Source organism: Delphinapterus leucas, chromosome 15 (assembly GCF_059928025.1).
Source record: "Delphinapterus leucas isolate spDelLeu-1000000601 "Yukka" chromosome 15, BTC_Dleu_Yukka2, whole genome shotgun sequence".
Taxonomy (NCBI): domain Eukaryota; kingdom Metazoa; phylum Chordata; class Mammalia; order Artiodactyla; family Monodontidae; genus Delphinapterus; species Delphinapterus leucas.
In genome coordinates this window covers 5,830,456-5,850,068 of record NC_143143.1, presented here as the reverse complement: position 1 = coordinate 5,850,068, position 19,613 = coordinate 5,830,456, and the positions used below count along the sequence as shown (strand labels likewise).

The following is a 19,613-nucleotide window of genomic DNA, read 5'->3' as shown; positions in this document are numbered from 1 at the left end:
CCAGAGCTAATCAATGAATTTGGTAAAGTTGCAAGATACAAAATTAATGAACAGAAATCTCTTGCATTCCTATACACTAATGATGAAAAATGTGAAAGAGAAATTAAGGAAACACTCCCATTTACCATTGCAACAAAAAGAATAAAATACCCAGGAATAAACCTACCTAGGGAGACAAAAGGCCTATATGCAGAAAACTATAAGACACTGATGAAAGAAATTAAAGATGATACCAACAGATGGAGAGATATACCATGTTCTTGGGTTGGAAGAATCAATATTACAAAAATGACTATACTACCCAAAGCAATCTACAGGTTCAAAGCACTCCCTATCAAATTACCAATGGCAGTTTTTACAGAACTAGGACAAAAAAATCTTAAAATTTGTATGGAGACACAAAAGACCCCGAATAGCCAAAGCAGTCTTGAGGGAAAAAAGCGGAGCTGGAGGAATTAAGACTCCCTGACTTCAGACTATACTACAAAGCTACAGTAATCAAGACAATATGGAACTGGCACAAAAACAGAAATATAGATCAATGGAACAAGACAGAAAGCCCAGAGATAAACCCACGCACCTATGGTCAACTAATCTATGAGAAAGGAGGCAATGATATACAATGGAGAAAAGACAGCCTCTTCAATAAGTTGTGCTGGGAAAATTGGACAGCTACATGTAAAAGAATGAAATTAGAACACTCCCTAACGTCATACACAAAAATAAACTCAGAATGGATTACAGACCTAAATGTAATACCGGACACTATAAAACTCTTAGAGGAAAACATAGGACGAACACTCTTTGACATAAATCACAGCAAGATCTTTTTTGATCCACCTCCTAGAGTAATGGAAATAAAACCAAAAATAAACAAATGGGACCTAATGAAACTTAAAAGCTTTTGCACAGCAAAGGAAACCACAAACAAGACGAAAAGACAACCCTCAGAATGAGAGAGAATAGTTGCAAACAAATCAACGGACAAAGGATTAATCTCCAAAATATATAAACAGCTCACGCAGCTCAATATTAGAAAAAACAAACAACCCAATCCAAAAATGGGCAGAAGACCTAAATAGACATTTCTCCAAAGAAGACATACAGATGGCCAAGAAGCACATGAAAAGCTGCTCCACATCACTAATTATTAGAGAAATGCAAATCAAAACTACAATGAGGTATCGCCTCACACCAGTTAGAATGGGCATCATCAGAAAATCTACAAACAACAAATGCTGGAGAGGGTGTAGAGGAAAGGGAACCCTCTTGCACTTCTGGTGGGAATGTAAATTGATACAACCACTATGGAGAACAGTATGGACGTTCCTTAAAAAACTAAACATAGAATTACCATATGACCCAGCAATCCCACTACTGGGCATATACCCAAAGAAAACCATAATTCAAAAAGACACATGCACCCCAATGTTCACTGCAGCACTATTTACAATAGCCAGGTCATGGAAGCAACCTAAATGCCCATCGACAGATGAATGGATAAAGAAGATGTGGTACATACATACAATGGAATATTACTCAGCCATAAAAAGGAACGAAGTTAGGTCATTTGTAGAGATGTGGATGAATCTAGAGACTGTCATCCAGAGTGAAGTCAGAAAGAGAAAAACAAATATCGTATATTAATGCATATATGTGGAAAATAGAAAAATGGTACAGATGAACCGGTTTGCAGGGCAGAAACAGAGACACAGATGTAGAGAACAAACGTATGGACACCGAGGGTGGAGGTGTGATGAATTGGGAGATTGGGATTGACATATATACACTAATATATATATATATAATGGATAACTAATAAGAACCTGCTGTATAAAAAAATAAATAAAATTCAAAAATTCAAAAACAAAAACAATATCTCTGTAAATCACTGGCTGGCCGCTGGGCTAACTGAGGAGACACCTCAGTGGCTGCACTTGTGTGAGGAGTGGTCACGTCCTCTAAGGAGAGTTGATGAGTTTGGTTTTGGATATTCCTCAATGGCATCCTGGAGAGAATCAGCCCAGGAAAGTCACTAAAACAAACAAACAGCAACAACAACAAACCTTGGGGGGAAGGATGTGATTTCTAGAGTTGCCACATTATATTATCCAAAACATCAGTTTTCAATAGAAAGTTATGAGGCATGAAAAGAAGCAGGACAACATGGCCAATACACAGCCAAGAAGGTGATGTCACCTGTATCAAGTCACTTACACCCAGAACATATGAAGAATTCTTAGAATCAACAATAAAAAGACAAATCACCCAATTTAAAAACAAGCAAAGGACCTGAACAGACTTTTCTCCAAAGAAAATATGCAAACAGCCAATTAGCAAATGAAAAAATACTCAGCATCACTGGTTATCAACCAAAATGAGCTAGCACTTCACACCCACTAGGACGGCTATAATCAAAAAGACAAAAAGACAGACAATACTAAGCACTGTTAAGACTGTGGAGAAATTAGAACCCTCATATATTGTAGTCACTTTGGAAAACAGTTTGGCAGTTCATCAGAATGTTAAACGTAAGAGTTACCATATAACCCAGCAATTCTGCTCCTAGGTACATACCCAAGAGAAATGAAAACACAGGCCCGCACAAAAACACGCACACAAATGTTCACAGCAGCATTAATCATAACGGTATAAACAAGCTAAAGTCCATCAACTCATGAACAGATAAATTAAATGTGTTATATTTATACAAGGGAATAATCAGCAATAAAAAGAAACAAACTACTGACACATGCTACAACACAGATAACCTTGAGAACACGCTCAATGAAAGAAGCCAGACATTGAAGACCACATGTTGTATGATTCCGATCACATGATGCACCCAGAATAAGCAAATTCACAGAGACAGAAAGATCTGTGGTCACCAGGGGTGGGGACAGAGAAGAATAGGGAGTGACTAGGAACAGGTATGAAGTTTTTTTCGGGTGATGAAATGTTTTAAAGATAGACAGTGGTGATGACTAACTATGAATACTGAAAACATTAAATTGTACTTTTTTTTTTTTTTTTTTTTTTTGCGGTACGCGGGCGTCTCACTGCTGTGGCCTCTCCCGTTGCGGAGCACAGGCTCCGGACGCGCAGGCCCAGCGGCCACGGCTCACGGGCCCAGCCGCTCCGCGGCATGTGGGATCTTCCCGGACCGGGGCACGAACCCGTGTCCCCTGCATCGGCAGGCAGACTCTCAACCACTGCGCCACCAGGGAAGCCCCTAAATTGTACATCTTAAAGGGGAAATTTTATGGCATGTGAATAATATCCCAATTATAATACCCAAAGGTGTTATAAAAAACTGCAAAGGATGAAGCAGCAGAGTTAATAACAAAACAAACTAGGGGACAAAGACTAAGAAGAGGGAACCAAGCTGGGATTATTTGTATTGTCAGCATCTCCAGCTGGCCCAGCAGGACCCTAGCACTGTTTCTACACTGGACCAGTCATCAGCTCCATCTTTACAAAGCGATAGGGCATTCTGAGGTAGCCATGTATTTGCAGACAGGAGTTGATGGCTTCCACACTGTGAAAGGTACATGCAGCCTGAAGAATCCAATCCATTCATCTCCCACAAACACCCCAAAACTGCCCATGCTCCACAGAGGCCAAGCAGAACACAGGAATCCCACCTGCTTTACCGGCAAGAAGGTGGAGGCTTACACAAGACCCTGTGCCCTGAGCACTGCCGCAGTGGGTGAAACGAGCACCTGTGGGCTCCATCCTCCTAAACCAAGTCCTCTGGGACCCAGATTAATGTAGACCAGTCCCCGGGAGAACAGAGGCAAGTCACAGCTTCCAGCTCTGGGGTGTCTCTCCTAGAAACTGTGAGGCCCTCTCGGGAAACACAGGAAGGACGCCAGAGGCATCCAGAGAACGGCCCAAAGAGATGCCTTTTGGTGACGCAGACAATTCTGGATAAAACTTTCTCATCCAGGGGCCACCCCTGCCTTGCTATCCATCAAGGGCAGGAACCTGCAGATGGAGAGGGACCTTCGTCCACCTGACCGGTGCAGCCGAGAGTCGTCCAGGACTTGGCGGGGGGCACTGTGCTGCCACCCTAGGCGACAAAAGCAGCCGGCCCGACATGTTGCAGGGTTCCCCACTTTGTGTATTTTAGAACGTACATGTGGTACAGAGACTGTGTGGTACCTTAAGGCCCGGCAGCAAACCAGACAAACGTGAACACTACGTGGGGAGACAGCCTCCCATCACCTAGACCTGGTTTGTTGGCCAAATGAACCTGCCATGAAGTTACTCTTAAAATTCTGATATCTGGGCCTCTCTGCAAGTGCAGGTAAAGGACTATGAGGCTCTGCAAGGTTGAAACGTACCTCTCTGTCCTGTTACAACAAATGGTCTGCGGCAAATGCCCCTTCACCAAGGCCCACGGCCACTTCACCAGTCCAACTGGACCCCCTGCCCGGCCCCGGTGCCCCCGCACCTGGTGGCTGGCCTGCGTCCCGCGCGCCTGCACGGTGGCCAGGCGGTCATAGTAGCGGGAGATGGGGTTGTCGTGCTCGATGCCCTTCTTGGCACAGCGCTGCTTGTAGATCTCCACCAGGGAGAGTGAGGATGGGTTGTCCTCCACCAGGCGCATCTGCGGGGACACGGCCACCACGCGCGGGACTGAGGAGAGAGGGGAGAGACGGGCAGATGAGAGCAGGGCTCACAGGCCAGCACTGGGGCAGAGGCGCGGGCGAAGCCGGGAGAGCGCGGTCACACGGCGCGGTGGCCTCAGCCCACAGCCTGAGGCTCCGTCTAGCAGGGCCGGAGCCCAAGCCGCCCGTGACCTGCGTTTAAGGCACAGGTGACCAGGAAGGCCTCACTAGGCAACCTCACGAGAAGAACAAGGAGGCTGTGCCGCCAAGTGCTCTGGAGCTGAGCGGCGCAGCTCTGAGCCGAGTCTGCCAGCCTGCGGGGGGGCGGCGGGCACACGACGCCTCTGACTTCTAATCGAGAGTTGATTCAGTCTAACGCCAGTTAAAGCTTGGCTACTGGCCCGTTGCCATGGCTTCAACCCATGAAGAAATTCCTACAGGACTCCAGGGGACATACACGGACCACCACCTGGAGCTAACCAGGAGCTTGTTTCTTTGGAAGCAGCAAAGAACAACCAACTAGCACAGCTGGGACCAACACGGTAGATCACGTTACATTCATGTGAAAATGCACACAGCTTTCTATAGACCTGTTTTTTTTTTTTTTTTTTAAATGTACTTCTTATTTTGGGGATGTTGAACTTAAGGGCAAGAGATTTTAGGTCAGAATAGGCTGGATCACAACTTAGCTAGCAGAAGAAAGTTCCATACAGGACCAGATAATATGCGTTGCAATGGGCTCCTAAACTGGGGATTAATGCTGAAGTGTAACAATAGCTCCCTCCTCTGGGTGGGATTACAGGCAGCTCATCTACACCCCTTACTACAGACTCACAATTCAACCACGACAACTCGGTTCTGGGAAGACCTCACTCAACGTTGCTGGTTGCTGCCTGCCTGAGATTTCTGTGGCCTGCCCGGGGCTCCTTGACTCCCAGGCAGCACCTCAGGCGGTGCCCACACACTGCAGGCTGTGTCCCGGAGCAGATCCGAGACTGCACTTAAAAACTGCCACGTGCCGTGAGCACACGCCCAACAAGCCCTCTGCTCGGCCGGGCATCGCCAGAGCCTGGGAAGATTCCTGGGGAAGTGAGGAGGGCTGTGTGCACGGGCCCAGGGCCTCCTTCTCCAGACAAGTCCTCGTTGGGCGCCCGTCCTGCGGGGAGGAGCCTCAGGCCCCAGGGGTGGAGGTGTCCCCTCCCTCCAGGTGCAGGGCCCCTGCAGGCACCAGCCCTCAGCCTACCGCCTGCCCCCACCTGGCGGGGCTCAGAGACTCGCAGTTGCTGACACAGGCAGCACAGGCTGCCGGGTGTCGCTGTGCAGCCCCTGGGCCGTGCTGGTACCTGTGAAGAATAAGTGCCTCTTGGTGGTTTCCTTCCTCTTTTCCAAGCAGGGGTTGAGCAGGCGGAGCAGCTGCAGCACGCGCTCCTCCCTCCGCGACTCCGTCAGGCAGGCGTCGTTCATGACCAGGTATGGGTAGATCTTTCCGTTGTGCCCGCGGATGTACAGCCTCCTGGCTGCCGTGTTGTGCTTCTGCACAATCTCCACCCGGGGCATAAACCTGCCGGGAGGAGTGGACAATCAGACACCAACGCCCCGAGCCGCAACTTCCAAGCCTTTCCTTTGAGAAGAAAATGGAGCTCTGCAGAAGCGGCTGTCAGAACCGTCCTGGAAAACAGACTGTACGACAGTGGCGGTTTGTCATTTACACCCCACCTCACTGCGACAAGGTAGTCGTGCCACAGTATCGGAGGGAAAACGAGAGGAGGAAGAGAAGGCGAAGCTGGAAGTTTCAAACAGGCACGCCGAGGGTCCAGCCTCAGCAGCCAGAGACGGGCGCTAACCGGCCCAGAGGAGTCCAGCAGCCACGACGGCACGGGCCCCACTGGCTGGCGCTGGGGCAGAGGACCAGGTGCCCGAGAAGCGAACGTGGGCCGTGGGCCTAAGCACGCTGACGGCAGGAGGGGGAGGGGGCGGCCAGGACAGGTCAGGTTTGGAGGAAACACCTGACCGTTAAGGGTCGCCCCTTCACAGCTCACTTTACATTTTAAATGAGATGCAACTTGCTTCGCTCTGGTAAATTTGACCATCGTCTGATTCTTTTGAATCCTGTGCTTTGAGTTTACAGAAGACTGCGAAACTATACTTTGTCAAGTTCCATGGGGATTCAGAAAGGGTTCTTTTGAGAGCAAACACAAGCTTGACTCAAACAAGACACTGAACCCAGTGGTTAGACCAGACCCTTTAAAGGTACTCATATCCTAGAGCAACACTGTGTCCTCTCCCGTTTCGGGGGAAGGAGTGCAGAGAGGAGGGAACTACAGTGTGACCCGCTGGCTAGGTCTGCCTGGGGGGTCTGCTGGGGAAGGTTTTGGTGATCCCGGGCCAGGTCAGGCTCACTCACCGAGCGATCTTGATGTAGTAATGTGTCGGCTTTGGCATCAGAAATTCCCCAGGAATTTCTACCTCAGCTGTCTGTGCTGAGAAATTGCTCAAAAACCGGCACTTTTCTTCTATGAGGAAGAATTTTGGAAGTTGCTTGGTTTTAGCCTCCAGAATTTTGATCCATTTTTTCAGTTTAGAAATAAGATTATGAAGCTTCATGGAACCTGGAACACTGAAGTCAAAATCTGCAAAATAAAATATGATTAGAAACATTTTTAGTCATTTGGGCTATTTCTAATTCACTACAAAAACCACAGCTCAAGCACCTCCCAGGTAGGAAACAGACACATCTCACGTCGAGTCTGCAGCAAAGCACTGTAAGTCACGGGACGGATATAAATAGCATGGACCCTCAAGGATTAAGTTAAACAAGGTAGCACGCGTTAAGGCCCTCAGCACAGCACGCGGCTACTCCAGCAGTTCTAATCATCACGCCCACGCGTGACCTCAATTGTGTACAGGGTCATCAGTCTTATGAAAGTCAATGTACTTTTTTAAAAAAATTACATTATTTATTTATTTTTGGCTGCGTTGGGTCTTCGTTGCTGCACACAGGCTTTCTCTAGTTGCGGCAAGCGGGGGCTACTCTTCGTCGCAGTGCACGGGTTTCTCATTGCGGTGGCTTCTCTTGTGGTGGAGCATGGGCTCCAGACGCATGGGCTTCAGTAGTTGTGGCGCACGGGCTTAGTTGCTCCGCAGCATGTGGGATCTTCCTGGGCCAGGGCTCGAACCCGTGTCCCCTGCATTGGCAGGTGGATTCTTAACCACTGTGCCACCAGGGAAGCCCCTGAAAGTCAATGCACTTTTATTGTGTGGGGTTTTTTTCACAGCATTTCTCTGGTTTCCCTTTAACTCTAGCATGACTTCACACAAGTGGGTGGCTGGAGAGGTCCCCATGCACCAACACGAGGAGGCAGGTTTCCACCCAGGCTCCCCGGCAGGGGCCACCCAGCCAGGACGCAGGCAGCTGCACACAGGGGCTGCTCCTTCTCAGCTCTGGATCAGGAAGGTGTTACCAAGCTCAGGCCTGACATTCATGTAATGGATTTTTGTTTGTTACTTTTCGTTAACTTTTATTTTGAAATGAATATAGATTCACAGGAGTGCAAAGAAATGTACAGGGAGGGCCACACACCCCTTTCCGAAACCAAGGCATTGGCATAACCCCCAGGGCTGATTCAGATGTGTGTCCTGTGTGTGCGCGCGTGCACGTGTGTCTCCGCGAGATGCCGTGTAGGGAGCGCCAAACCAGCACCGTGACCAAGATGCTCACCGTCCATCACCAAGGACGCCCGAAGCCTCTCAGAGCCACAGCCACCTCCCCCCCGCATCCCTGATGCCTGGCTACCACTACTCTGGCCTCCATCTTGATTATTACGCTATCTCACGAGTGTCTCATAATTAAGCAGCGTGCAGCAGGAATCCTTTTGAGGCTGGCTTTCTGCATCCAGCGTAATGTCTTTGAGGTCCACCTAAGCTGCTGTTAACTCCTCTTTATGTGCTTTACATGAGTATGGAAATACCACACGTTGTGTATCCATTCTCCTTAGAGGGGCATTTGGGTGGACTTCAGTTTGGAGCTATTACAAATAAAGCGGCTATCAACACTTGGGTATAAGTTTTTGCTTGTAAATAAGTCTTCTCTGGGATAAATTTAATGTACTGTTTTGAACTCCCTTCTACCTCCTTAAAGACCTGGAGCTAGTAGCCAATGCATGCAGTGTTGCTGGAGATGGAGGAACAACTCTCCTCCACTTTCTAGCTCAGGACACAGTGCTAAAACCCAGAGACGGTCCTCCCTGGGGGCACATGACGAGAGGCATTGGACAGCTCTTGATTTAAGTATCTGAAACTCGCTACACGTTGTGGTTGGTCAGAGCCTCATAGCTGTCCTTCTTTCAAGTTTCAGTGTTTGTCATTTTTTTTCACGTCAGAATCCGGATGATTTGTTCCACTTCTAATTCTCTATTTCAGACCACATTTGATTTAATGATCTGGACATTTTAAAATAAAGATACACTAAATATCACTTCTTTTAAGTAATATATGATGGTTTCCATGAAACTTTCATCTCAGGCTCTTCCTTTTTCAGAGGATGACAGGCCACACAAGCACGAGCTCCAGGGGACGCAGCTGTGCCTGTGTGTACACTGGGGGGACGAGGGCCCCTACGACAGACGAGGATTTGGGCTGAGGGAGACTGGACCGTTCACCTCAGATCATGCAGAAAGAGGTGGGGCTCCTGTGGGTCTAGGGAAATGCATGAACCTGAACTGGGGACAGGATTAGAAACACAACCTCCTTATCATCTTGCCACCAGAATCCACTACAGGTCTGAACCTTACCTGTCACCTTGGGCCCTGCACCGTTGGGTCTTACTGCCTCACCTTACCCTGTTGCGTTTTCCCATGAAAACCAAGCAGAAGAAGGGACGGGGGAGCAGAAGCAGGTCTGTCCTAAAACCCTGTGTCTAACCTGACAGGGAGCCCGGTGCTCTGGCCCTGAAACCTTGACCTTTCACAGGAGGGAAGGACGTGCAGTCCCAGGCGGGGAATGTCAGTTTCCTTGTGATCCAGCCTGTATTTTAAACACAGTCTAACCAGCTCGCCTGGTACTGTGCTCATGAAAACGAACGGATGTGGTTAACTTAGATGCTAAGACAGAGGAAAAACGTTGAGTGGGAGCTCCCTTGGATCAGGACTCACCGGTTGTGAACTGGCCCTTCAGCTTCTGGAAGACAGGGTCCTGCGCGGTGGCCTGTGCACGCCGGGCCAGGGACTCGGAGGCCGCGCTGGAGAACATGGTCGAGACGTTGGACACGTTCTCCAGACCCACCCCGAACGTGCTCACCAGCTTCTTGACGAAGTTGAGAGTATGGGGCGTAATCTTGGCATCTGACACTGCTCCGCTTTTCTCAAATGCGACAGAATAGCACTTCGCCAGGCCCTGCTGGAGCTGCCTGAGAACCTGGGGGAAAGAGACCCGAGGCAGTTCGCACAACAGAGCTCTCCATTCAAGCAACCCACCCACCAACCAAAAAGCACCTGCCCCGCCCACCCGGCCCCACCACTGACAAAGCTCTTCTCGGCACCTGGCGCACAGCAGGCGTCAGCACCAGACTGTGCGGAACCAGGGGCCCGCCCAGACACTCATGCCATGAGCTGTGTTCTTAACAATGAGAAGCAACTGTCCTGAACATTTAAAGAAAAAAAAAAAAAAAAAAAAAGACCCAAGACCCCACTTTTTGCATCATACACATACCTTTCTGTTGAGCAACCAAGGAAAAAACCTATTTTCAGATCACTTCAGTGCACTCTGCACACACACAAAGCAACACGGTACTAACGAGGGGGCTTGTGGCCAGCCAGACAAGTACCTGGGCAACAAGGCCTGATTATTCTATCACCGCCCCTAAGGTTGTGGCCTGAGAACTAGCTCCCAGCTCCTGGAGACGAGCGGCTGGTGAGTGAGCCCTGCCCACACCACTGCTGCTCCTTGGTCAGTGGTGGCATTTCAGTGATTAAGCTCATACACGCGAACAAAATAAGCATTTTAAGGCCAGAAATGGCTTTCTCAATCTCATCTTCTTTTGAAGTCTTCTGCTTCCAATATTAAGGCAGCGCTAGCGTGCAGACGTGAAATATTTGCTGTTCCACCATTCAATCCAACAACAAACATACACACAACCAGGCAGGTAGTCTCAAGAGAACACGGCCATGAAAGCATTCCAAACGATCCATCCCCTCCGCAGGATGCCAGCACCCCCGAGACCACATCACATACCTCCTCGTGCCAGTTTTCCCGGAACCAGACCATCTGATCGACGATGCCTTCCAGGGAAGACAGCAGGGTCGGGTGCAGCTCCCGCTGCATGTGCATGATTCGGCTGCAGCGCCACATGGGGGCCGTGGCTCTTATGGGCCCTGGATCTGATGCAGAATGGGACTGGTTACCCACTGAACTTGGCTGCTGCTGTCCAGAATCTGAGAGCAACACACACAACGCCAATGTCAGCGCCAAACTGACCGATGGGAGAGTCGGTGCTCTAAGGACCCACCGGCCAAAGGAACGCTGGTTCCTGCCGGCGTGGGACACATTCCGGGGCGCTTCCCAGGGGCTGTGTGGGAGGCGCCCTGGCTCTAAGTAGAGGGCGCTGCGGAGAGCGCAGCCCCTACAACTGGGCTTCCAGTGGTTCCAGAAGGCGTATGTGTTGAGAGAGAAAGCAGGTATGGCAGCACATAACTGGTGGGTCTGGGTGAGGGTGTGCAGGCTTCACTGGACTCTCTAACTTCAGTGGAAGTTTGAACATTTTTTTAAATGTCTGGCAGAACATTTCAAAATTCATTCCTTGTATTACAGCTCAGAGAATCTAGAAGTAGTTAACAAGTCAGCCTACATGTTTTCATCTAGGTAAGCCAAACCACATGTATAAAATGCCATCTTTGAAAAATACAGTCACTCGGGCTTCCCTGGTGGCGCAGTGGTTGAAAGTCCGCCTGCTGATGCAGGGGACAGGGGTTCGTGCCCCGGTCCGGGAAGATCCCAAATGCTGCGGAGCGGCTGGGCCCGTGAGCCATGGCCGCTGAGCCTGTGCGTCCGGAGCCTGTGCTCCGCAGCGGGAGAGGCCACAACAGTGAGAGGCCCGTGTACCGCCAAAAAAAAAAAAAAAATACAGTCACTCACTATATAAGAAATATGTTGTAGGGACTTCCCTGGTGGTGCAGTGGTTAAGAATCCACCTGCCAATGCAGAGGACACGCGTTTGAGCCCTGGTCCGGGAAGATCCCACATGCTGCGGGAAGATCCCACATGCCACGGAGCCCGTGCGCCACAACTACTGAGCCTGTGCTCTAGAGACCGCGAGCCACAACTACTGAGCCTGTGTGCCACAACTACTGAAGCCCAAATGCCTAGAGCCCGTGTTCCTCAACAAGAGAAGCACTGCAATGAGAAGACTGCAAACTGCAAAGAAGAGTAGCCCCCACTCGCCGCAACTAGAGAAGGCCCACGCGTAGCAATGAAGACCCAAGGCAGCCAAAAATAAATAAATAAATAAATTTTTAAAAAAAGGAAAAAAGAAATACGTTGTCGAACCCCCTTTGCTCATTCTTTTAGCTTCAGCTCTCTTAGAATAAAAAAATCTTAACTTTCAAATGACCAAAACACGAATCTACCCAGGTACCCAGGAGGTTGGAGCTAGCACGCTGTGCAGTCCTCACCCACCCCGCGCAGGACCAGGAGATGCTGCCACTGTCCAGTGGACGGAGTCACCTTCCTAGCCAGACTCTGGCCTCGCAGCATAAATGTCTACATATTAAAAACGTGGTAAAGCAAGTAAACGTGGTGTTTACAAAGCACCATGCTTAGTGGGTAACTGAAACCATTAAATTATTTCTTTACGCACCAGAGCTATTCAATATAGATTAAAAACCTCTATTTCGAGTACGTTTTTACATTTGGTGAGATTGATTTCTATGCTGATTCCCTGACAGCTGAAGATATTCCTTATAACATCGTAACTGACATTTATAATGTTTACCAGGATGCATTTATAACTAATGAGGCAAGGTCAACTTTATAATTATCTATACCTGAAAATTTCATATATTTTTTTCTACTTAGGGATCGAATCATTCAGGTAGATGAACACCCTGTTACGCTGCGGCGAAGGAGAACCAGAAACTTCACTGGGAGATCAGGTTTTATCTTCCAGACCCACTGTCCTCTCAGGGACTAAACACAAGACCAGCCCACATGCTGGAAAGGAGCTGCAAGCAAGCATGTGTCCGCGGCAGTGGGGACCTGGCCACTGCACCCCCCGGAGACGTACCGCTCTTGTAGCGCTCCCGCTGCTCTATCTTCAGGGTCAGGTACAGGGTCCGGATGGGGAAGTAGACGGCTTGGGGATACACTCGTCCAACCTGCTCTGAGACAGTCAATCATGAGTAGGATGCTGGCCTGCACTTGGCCACACCACCGACCTAATACACACGAGGCCGGATTAAACAGCAAGTCAAACATCTAGTTTAGCTTTAAAATATCCAAGAAAGAGCAACATGGTGTATTTCATCAGTTCTGCCCCAGGACTACTGATGACAGAGGGAAACCACACTTTCATTTGACTCAGTTAATATGAGGATGACAAACACTCAAGTCCCTGGATCTCACTCGGGCAAATGACAGGAAAACACAAAATGACACCAGTCTTTATTCACCGGGAACTGTGAGCTGATTCTAACTGACAACAAGGCTCACTAGCGAGTGACTTTACTCTGCATAACTGCAGGAAGGAGGAGACTGAACTTTTTCTCTTTAAGGTAAGACATGCCGGTTTTACCAAATTGGGGTTATATGGCTCCTTCAAAAGGGCTGAGCAGACGTTACCCAGCTCTGCCACAGGGTGGCTGGCTAACGTACATTAAGAGATATTCAATGAATGACAATACCAAATAAAGGGAGTCTACACCTTGACAGATCAACTCCAAGCGAAATAACAGTCAGTACCCAGGAACATAGCTGCAAGCTCTCAAGGGAAAAATAAAACCACTTCTGGGTACCGTGCAGGTGATGCACCACATGTGAAGAACAGACAGAACGATGAACAAGTAGCATGTCCCCAAATGCTTGGTTACGACGCTGTTCACATGTGAAAATTATATATATAACTCTGTAATTTTATAAGCAGCAGCACAGTCAAAGGCACTCGATCTCAGACCGACTGTATCCAAATCTCTATTGTTCAGGCCCTTCCCCTCTCGGTCTTTTTGCAGGAGAGGGACAATCTGGAGCCACTCTCAAAATAAGGGTAATGAAAGCCCTTCTACAGGACCCCGGGCCCCAGTCTGTCCGACTCCCCAAGCCCACCCAGTGCACACAACTTGCAGCCTCGACAGCTGCGGCTGAACAACTAACTGTACAAAGGGCAATAAATACCACAACTGGGCTGAGTTTTCTTCCGAAGGGAAGCTCTGAAGAGCAACTAGCACACGATGGGATTTCAGCCATAAAGTATCAACCAGATACACACTCACTGTGAGTAACTCTGAGTACTCACTAGTGACCTTACACTTTAAGAGAATGTTTATTTTACGTGTATCTTATGTGGCAACACGTTCAAGGAAAGAAATGACCGTTTTAATACTGTAACTCTAGCAGATTATTCCACGCCGACCCTGATATACTCTTCAGTCACTTTCAATTGTGCTTTATATCAAGTGATATCTAATTGTGTACCTCTTCCCATCTCTCTTTGAGCATGCGCATTTCCTTTCTGGAAAAAAAAAAGGATGTGAAATGAAGACAATTTTTTTGTGATCAAAGATGCCTTGCTATTCCCACCTGGCTAATCAGGTTCAAAAGCAGCTTTCCCTCGGAGCCAACCAGACAGGTGAGCAGCTGTGGGATCCAGGCCAGCCACTGGATGGGTGGCACACCGATGCAGTACTTGTCGACGGCATCTGCCAAAGTATTTTTGTCATCATCAAAACTCAAGAGCCACAGCACCTAAGACAGAAGGGAAAATTCTAGAGTTGAATGAAAATTCTAAGGCTCTGATCAAGTGACCTTTCCTCCCACATTAAAATACCATATAGAGTAACTTCACTGGCATTGTGGGAAAACATCTATAAAAGGCCCAACAATATTGCTAAACCTAAACGTAAATCTTATAAATAAAACTGAAAATTTAAATATAGCTTTCATCCAGATTTAGCTTTAATGCCCACTAGTAACTGACCCAGTCGGCTGGCTAGTGGTGGCCAGTGTGACCCCAAGGGGTTTCAGCCTGCTACTCCACACTTGCAATCTCCCCAGAACAAAATGGGCTTCTGCTAAAGATCTCAGGTGACAACCATGCTAGTATCAGGTAGGCCCCGTGTTGGCAGCCTGGTGTCCAGGGACGTCTGAAACAATTAACATCTAAAAATAAGCAAACCTGGAGTCAAGACAGTGAGGTGGTTTCCTGGTGTGACTACAGTCAGTCTGTTTCTATAGTCGGCTTTAACTACTAGGTGCTGATGTTCAATCCAAATTTTGATGTTAAATCAAGGAATTCTAAAAACTCCTAGCCTTTAATGGATAAAACATAAAAGCAGAACTTATTCTTAAGTTTCTGCAAGAATGGAGTCTGGGTTGTACTGATGTGTTTCCCGAGAGGGCTGAGAAGGCTCAATACTGGGGAGGACACTTGGGCTCAAGCGGCCCCCCATTGGGCCCAGGTCAATACCAGCCTTGTGCCCGGCACTGTACTGGGGGCCCCGCGGATGACGCCGCAGGTGACTGAGACCTCACCCTGCAGTGTGTGCAGAAACCAGGGGATTCAACATCACCTGTGACTAGAGCTGACCGGCTCCGTGACTGTGTGCATGGTCCCTGCAGGTGAGAGATCAGAATCTAACAGGTGTCTAGCAGGTAAGCTCTCTGGGCAGACCCCTCAGCAGTCTGCAGGAATCTTTGTCCAATGTGAGGTCCCACAGCAAACACTGGACTTGAGTCCTAAGACCCAGACTCTAGGTTCAGTTTTGCTGCTTAGAAGTCCTTTGACTCCAAGTATGTCCAGGCCTCCATTTTTCAGCTTGAAGTAGAACTGTGGACTATACTTCAAAAGGTGAAGGGAAATGAGAGGTAAGGCATGAAGAAATGCCTCATGCCCAGCACAGATCAGTAAGTTGCTGAATTTTCATCTAAACTTAAAGGCTACCGGGTGGTCTTTGGTCAAAGCTAATTCTTTCAGTCTCACCTTGGCTAAGTATTTTCTTGATTTGCTCTCATTCTGATGCCGGCACGCATGCAGGTAACAGGTAATGGCAGACACTCCAAGATGCAGCTGCCGCTCCTTCACAAAGATGTTTTCCAGGTAATCGCCCCACATGGCCCAAGCTTTCACCAGCACATCGTGCATCTGCACAGCTGCAGAAAAGGCTTTGTTTGCTTCCTCAGACCTGTGAAGACACAAAATCAAAACAAATTTTTTTAGGTGAACATCATTTAGCATGAAATCAACCATTTTAAAGTGAATAGTTCCATGGCATTTGGTACCTTTAAAATGTTGTGCAACTGCCACCTCTATGTAGGCCACAAACATTTTCATCACCCCAGAAAACCCCGACCCATGAAGCAGTCACTCTCCATTCCCCCAACCTCCAGCCCTGGTGACCACTGACCTGCTTTCTGTCTCTATGGATTTATCTACTCTGCACATTTTTTATTAATGGAATCATACATTGTGATTTTTTTGTCTGGATTCTTTCAATCGGCATTGTGTTTCTGAGGTTCATCCACGCTATAGTACATGTTAACACTTCATTCCTCTTTATGCTGAATAATATTCCAATGTCTGTACACACCACATCTTGTTTATCCATTCACTTGAGTTGTTTCGATATTCTGACTATAGTAAACAGTGCTGCGGTGAACCTTCACGAACAACTACCCGCTTGAGTTCCTGTTTTCAACACTTTTGGGTAAATACCTAGGAGTGGAATTGCTGGGCCACGTGATAATTTTTTGTTTAGTTTTTTGAGGACCTGCCATACTGTTTTCCAGTTGACTGGCCCCTGCTCTAAAGCAAGAATCATCTCCATAAAAGCAATCAACTCTGGGGGCTTCCCCCGTGGCACAGTGGTTAGGAATCCGCCTGCCCATGCAGGGGACACGGGTTCGAGCCCTGGTCTAGGAGGATCCCACATGCCTGTGCGCCTAGAGCCTGTGCTGCGCAACAAGAGGCCACCACAATGAGAAGCCCACGCACCACAATGAAGAGTAGCCCCTGCTTTTCGCAAATAGAGAAAAACCCACACACAGCAACAAAGACCCAATGCAGACCAAAATAAATGAAATAAAATAAATTTATTAAAAAAAAAAAAAAAAAAAAGGAATCAACTCTGTTCCAAAATGGCATGCTGAGAAACTGGGGCAACGAATCCATGTAATCAGCAGTTCTCTGTTCAGGCAATTCATGTTTAAAAAGCTTTCTAAGTACTACACTCAAGCTGGCCCGTCAATTTGCTGCAAGTTATTACCTTCCTAGAGGTGCAATATTTGAAATATCATCCCTGACAACTGTCACTAAGTCATATCAATTTCTAGCTTGATCTTCACATTGGCTTCAAGTTATAAACAGCTATTTAAATAATCTGATGAGTCTTTCTCTTACCCTCCACCTATATAACATACATACTTGTTGATCTGAGCCAAGAACATTCCCTTCAGTGCATAAAATTCAGCCGTCATCTCTTTTGTGAAGTATTTTAAGTTTGTAGATTCAATAACTTCAAGGCCCTGTTTATTAAAAACAGAAAAAAAGTTCTTGAATTTTCTAGACAATAATATAAAAACCTCATTAAAATACTGATCTATGTAGCAACTCCGAAAGGTCATTGACAAATATACTTTAAATTGACAACAGGCTTGCCCACCATGAATATTTGCTGACTAACAAGTAGTATTTAAACTCAATCACTAAATGCAAATTCAGTTCTAGACACCGTAATGGTATTATTTTCTCCAAAGCTTTACCATATCTAGTCAGTTTCATTGTTTTTATTAATATTCCTCTGAACATAGCCCAAATCTACCATATACCCTCATAGTTCTGCAGTTTTTAATTTTCTTTCCTTAACTACATTAACCAAGTAGAATAGAGACCATCACATATAATTCATTCAAATACTCAAGCGGCTTCCTGTCCCTTTCTTGTTTTGGCAGGACTGTTCCCCAAGACCAGAGCTGTGTTTGTAAAGTTCTAGCCTCTTTCCCTGTTGTCGGAACCAGGCGTTTCCACATGGACCCTTCATTCCTCCCCAGACCTCCTGGGCGTGGGCGGGCAGGCACGGGGTCCGGCTGGCACTCTACCTGCATACACTCGTTCTTCCCCATGACGCCTGCCAGTTGCAGGTAGCATTTGACTTGCTGCCGAATCTTCTGGAAGCAATCCACGATAGGGACGGTTGGAATAGTATGAATACGACTTAATATATCCAGAGCTACGTTGACCAGTCCCTGTTTTCGGGCAATTTTTCCATACTGGATGATTGCTGAAGCCGATGCGTGAACCCCAAGCATAGCATTGTTTGAACTTGGATCATGCTGAGAACTATTCTCATAGGCAGTTACAATAGCTAGAGAGCAAAGAATTGAGTTTTCAGTCCATGTCAAACATTTTTCAAAGTGTTCCACAATGAGGCTTAAATAAAAAATGAAAAACAAACACACATGGCTTATGCAATGGGAAGCTCTGTGATAAACCCTCATTACTTTTCCTCGTATTCTGTATCAAAAGGAAGATCTAAGAAGCACTAACTTGAGTTGGGTGTTACCGTCTTGGCTGACTAAACCATGAAGGTCGCTGTGAACAAACAGATGCCTGGCAGGTTGAGGGGAAGAGCAGAGGGGACCAGGGAAGGTGAAAGAGGCTACACGCTGCCACCTGAGTGCAGCTTTTCCTCAGGGGGCTTCAAAACACAGAGGGCCACAACCCAGGCTGTGATCCCACTGGCCTGCGCCCCTGGTGCAACAGTGTCCAGCAGCACGTCTGTTTTAGCTGGAAAAAGGGAACAGGTAGGGGGAAATTCTTCCCATCTTTCACCACCTTCATCTTTACCCTGTCATAACAACCACCATCTACCATGCCAAAAAAGAGAAAATCCGGTAAAAGAAAAAAAAACAAAAAACAACAAAACATAACCAAGACATGAAACCAGAACAGTGGGGTGTCTGGAAAATTACATGATGAATGCATGCCGGACCAGGTAGGTTTACCCTGGTAATGATGCTGCCGCCACATGAAGACGCTGCTCCAGTGGGACAAATCGTCAGACACGATGGGCAGCCGGTTCCTCCAGGTCTTCACCACTGTCTTCATGTCATGCAGGCTGTTGTTCCTTCCCAGGTTGGTGGGCTGTAAGCCTGCGTTAATTTGAGCGGCTTCCTGAAGTTCAATGATTTGCTGGGCTGCCTAAAAGGGACCAGCATAAGAGATTCCACAGTGAGCAGTAAGATTGAAGGAGGATAACAAACCAGAGTCAGTCAGGAATCCTCTTTGTGAAGAGCTCATGATTCAATTACCAAAGGAAGCGCTGTGCCTCAGATGCCACGTTTAACTTACTCCATACGTCAAACGCTACTCTCGTGGTCCCTGTCCCCATCCCCCATTTTAACACCTTTGCTCTGTGGCTGCTGTGACACTGGGGCCTGGAGAACACCGACTCCCCCCGCCCCCCCATAACTATCCTTTTTCTGTTCCCTTTGCCACCAGCTAAGTGTGGCTCTTTGTCTACCGACGCCTAAGACCAGAACAGCCTGGTCCCCCTGCCCTCAAGCTTTACTTCCATGAACATTTGAAGCCCGGAGCCACGTCAAGCATCTCAGAACACGGTTCTAATGATCTCTTTGGGCTGATACATGCATTTTCATCACATCCCTATAAATCTGTCCAGGTCACTACCCTTTAAACCCTAGATGTGTTGCTGGCTCCAAATTTATGGTGCCCTCTCCTTACGGGGAGGCCTTGGCCACAATTCCGAGCCTATTCAAACTCTACCTGTCAAGCTTCACCTT

General features: G+C 47.7%; 1 protein-coding gene across 19 annotated transcripts in view; it reads right to left on the bottom strand.

Moving 5' to 3' along the window:
* Positions 1 to 19,613, bottom strand: part of TRRAP (transformation/transcription domain associated protein) — a 111,197-nt gene that overhangs the window by 8,592 nt on the left and 82,992 nt on the right. For 11 of the 19 annotated variants that reach the window (XM_089895656.1, XM_089895658.1, XM_089895655.1 and 8 more), the window contains 11 exons: positions 18,783 to 19,011; positions 17,910 to 18,175; positions 17,236 to 17,336; positions 15,796 to 15,997; positions 14,397 to 14,561; positions 12,889 to 12,979; positions 10,842 to 11,041; positions 9,764 to 10,025; positions 7,018 to 7,243; positions 5,957 to 6,174; positions 4,457 to 4,641 (listed from right to left, as the gene is read on the bottom strand). In XM_089895656.1, coding sequence (XP_089751782.1) covers positions 4,457 to 4,641; positions 5,957 to 6,174; positions 7,018 to 7,243; positions 9,764 to 10,025; positions 10,842 to 11,041; positions 12,889 to 12,979; positions 14,397 to 14,561; positions 15,796 to 15,997; positions 17,236 to 17,336; positions 17,910 to 18,175; positions 18,783 to 19,011 — 2,145 coding nt within the window. Of the gene's footprint in view, positions 1 to 4,456; positions 4,642 to 5,956; positions 6,175 to 7,017; positions 7,244 to 9,763; positions 10,026 to 10,841; positions 11,042 to 12,888; positions 13,040 to 14,396; positions 14,562 to 15,795; positions 15,998 to 17,235; positions 17,337 to 17,909; positions 18,244 to 18,782; positions 19,012 to 19,613 lie in introns of those variants that run through there. The other 8 variants (XM_089895661.1, XM_089895672.1, XM_089895664.1 and 5 more) reach the window with 7 other exon arrangements.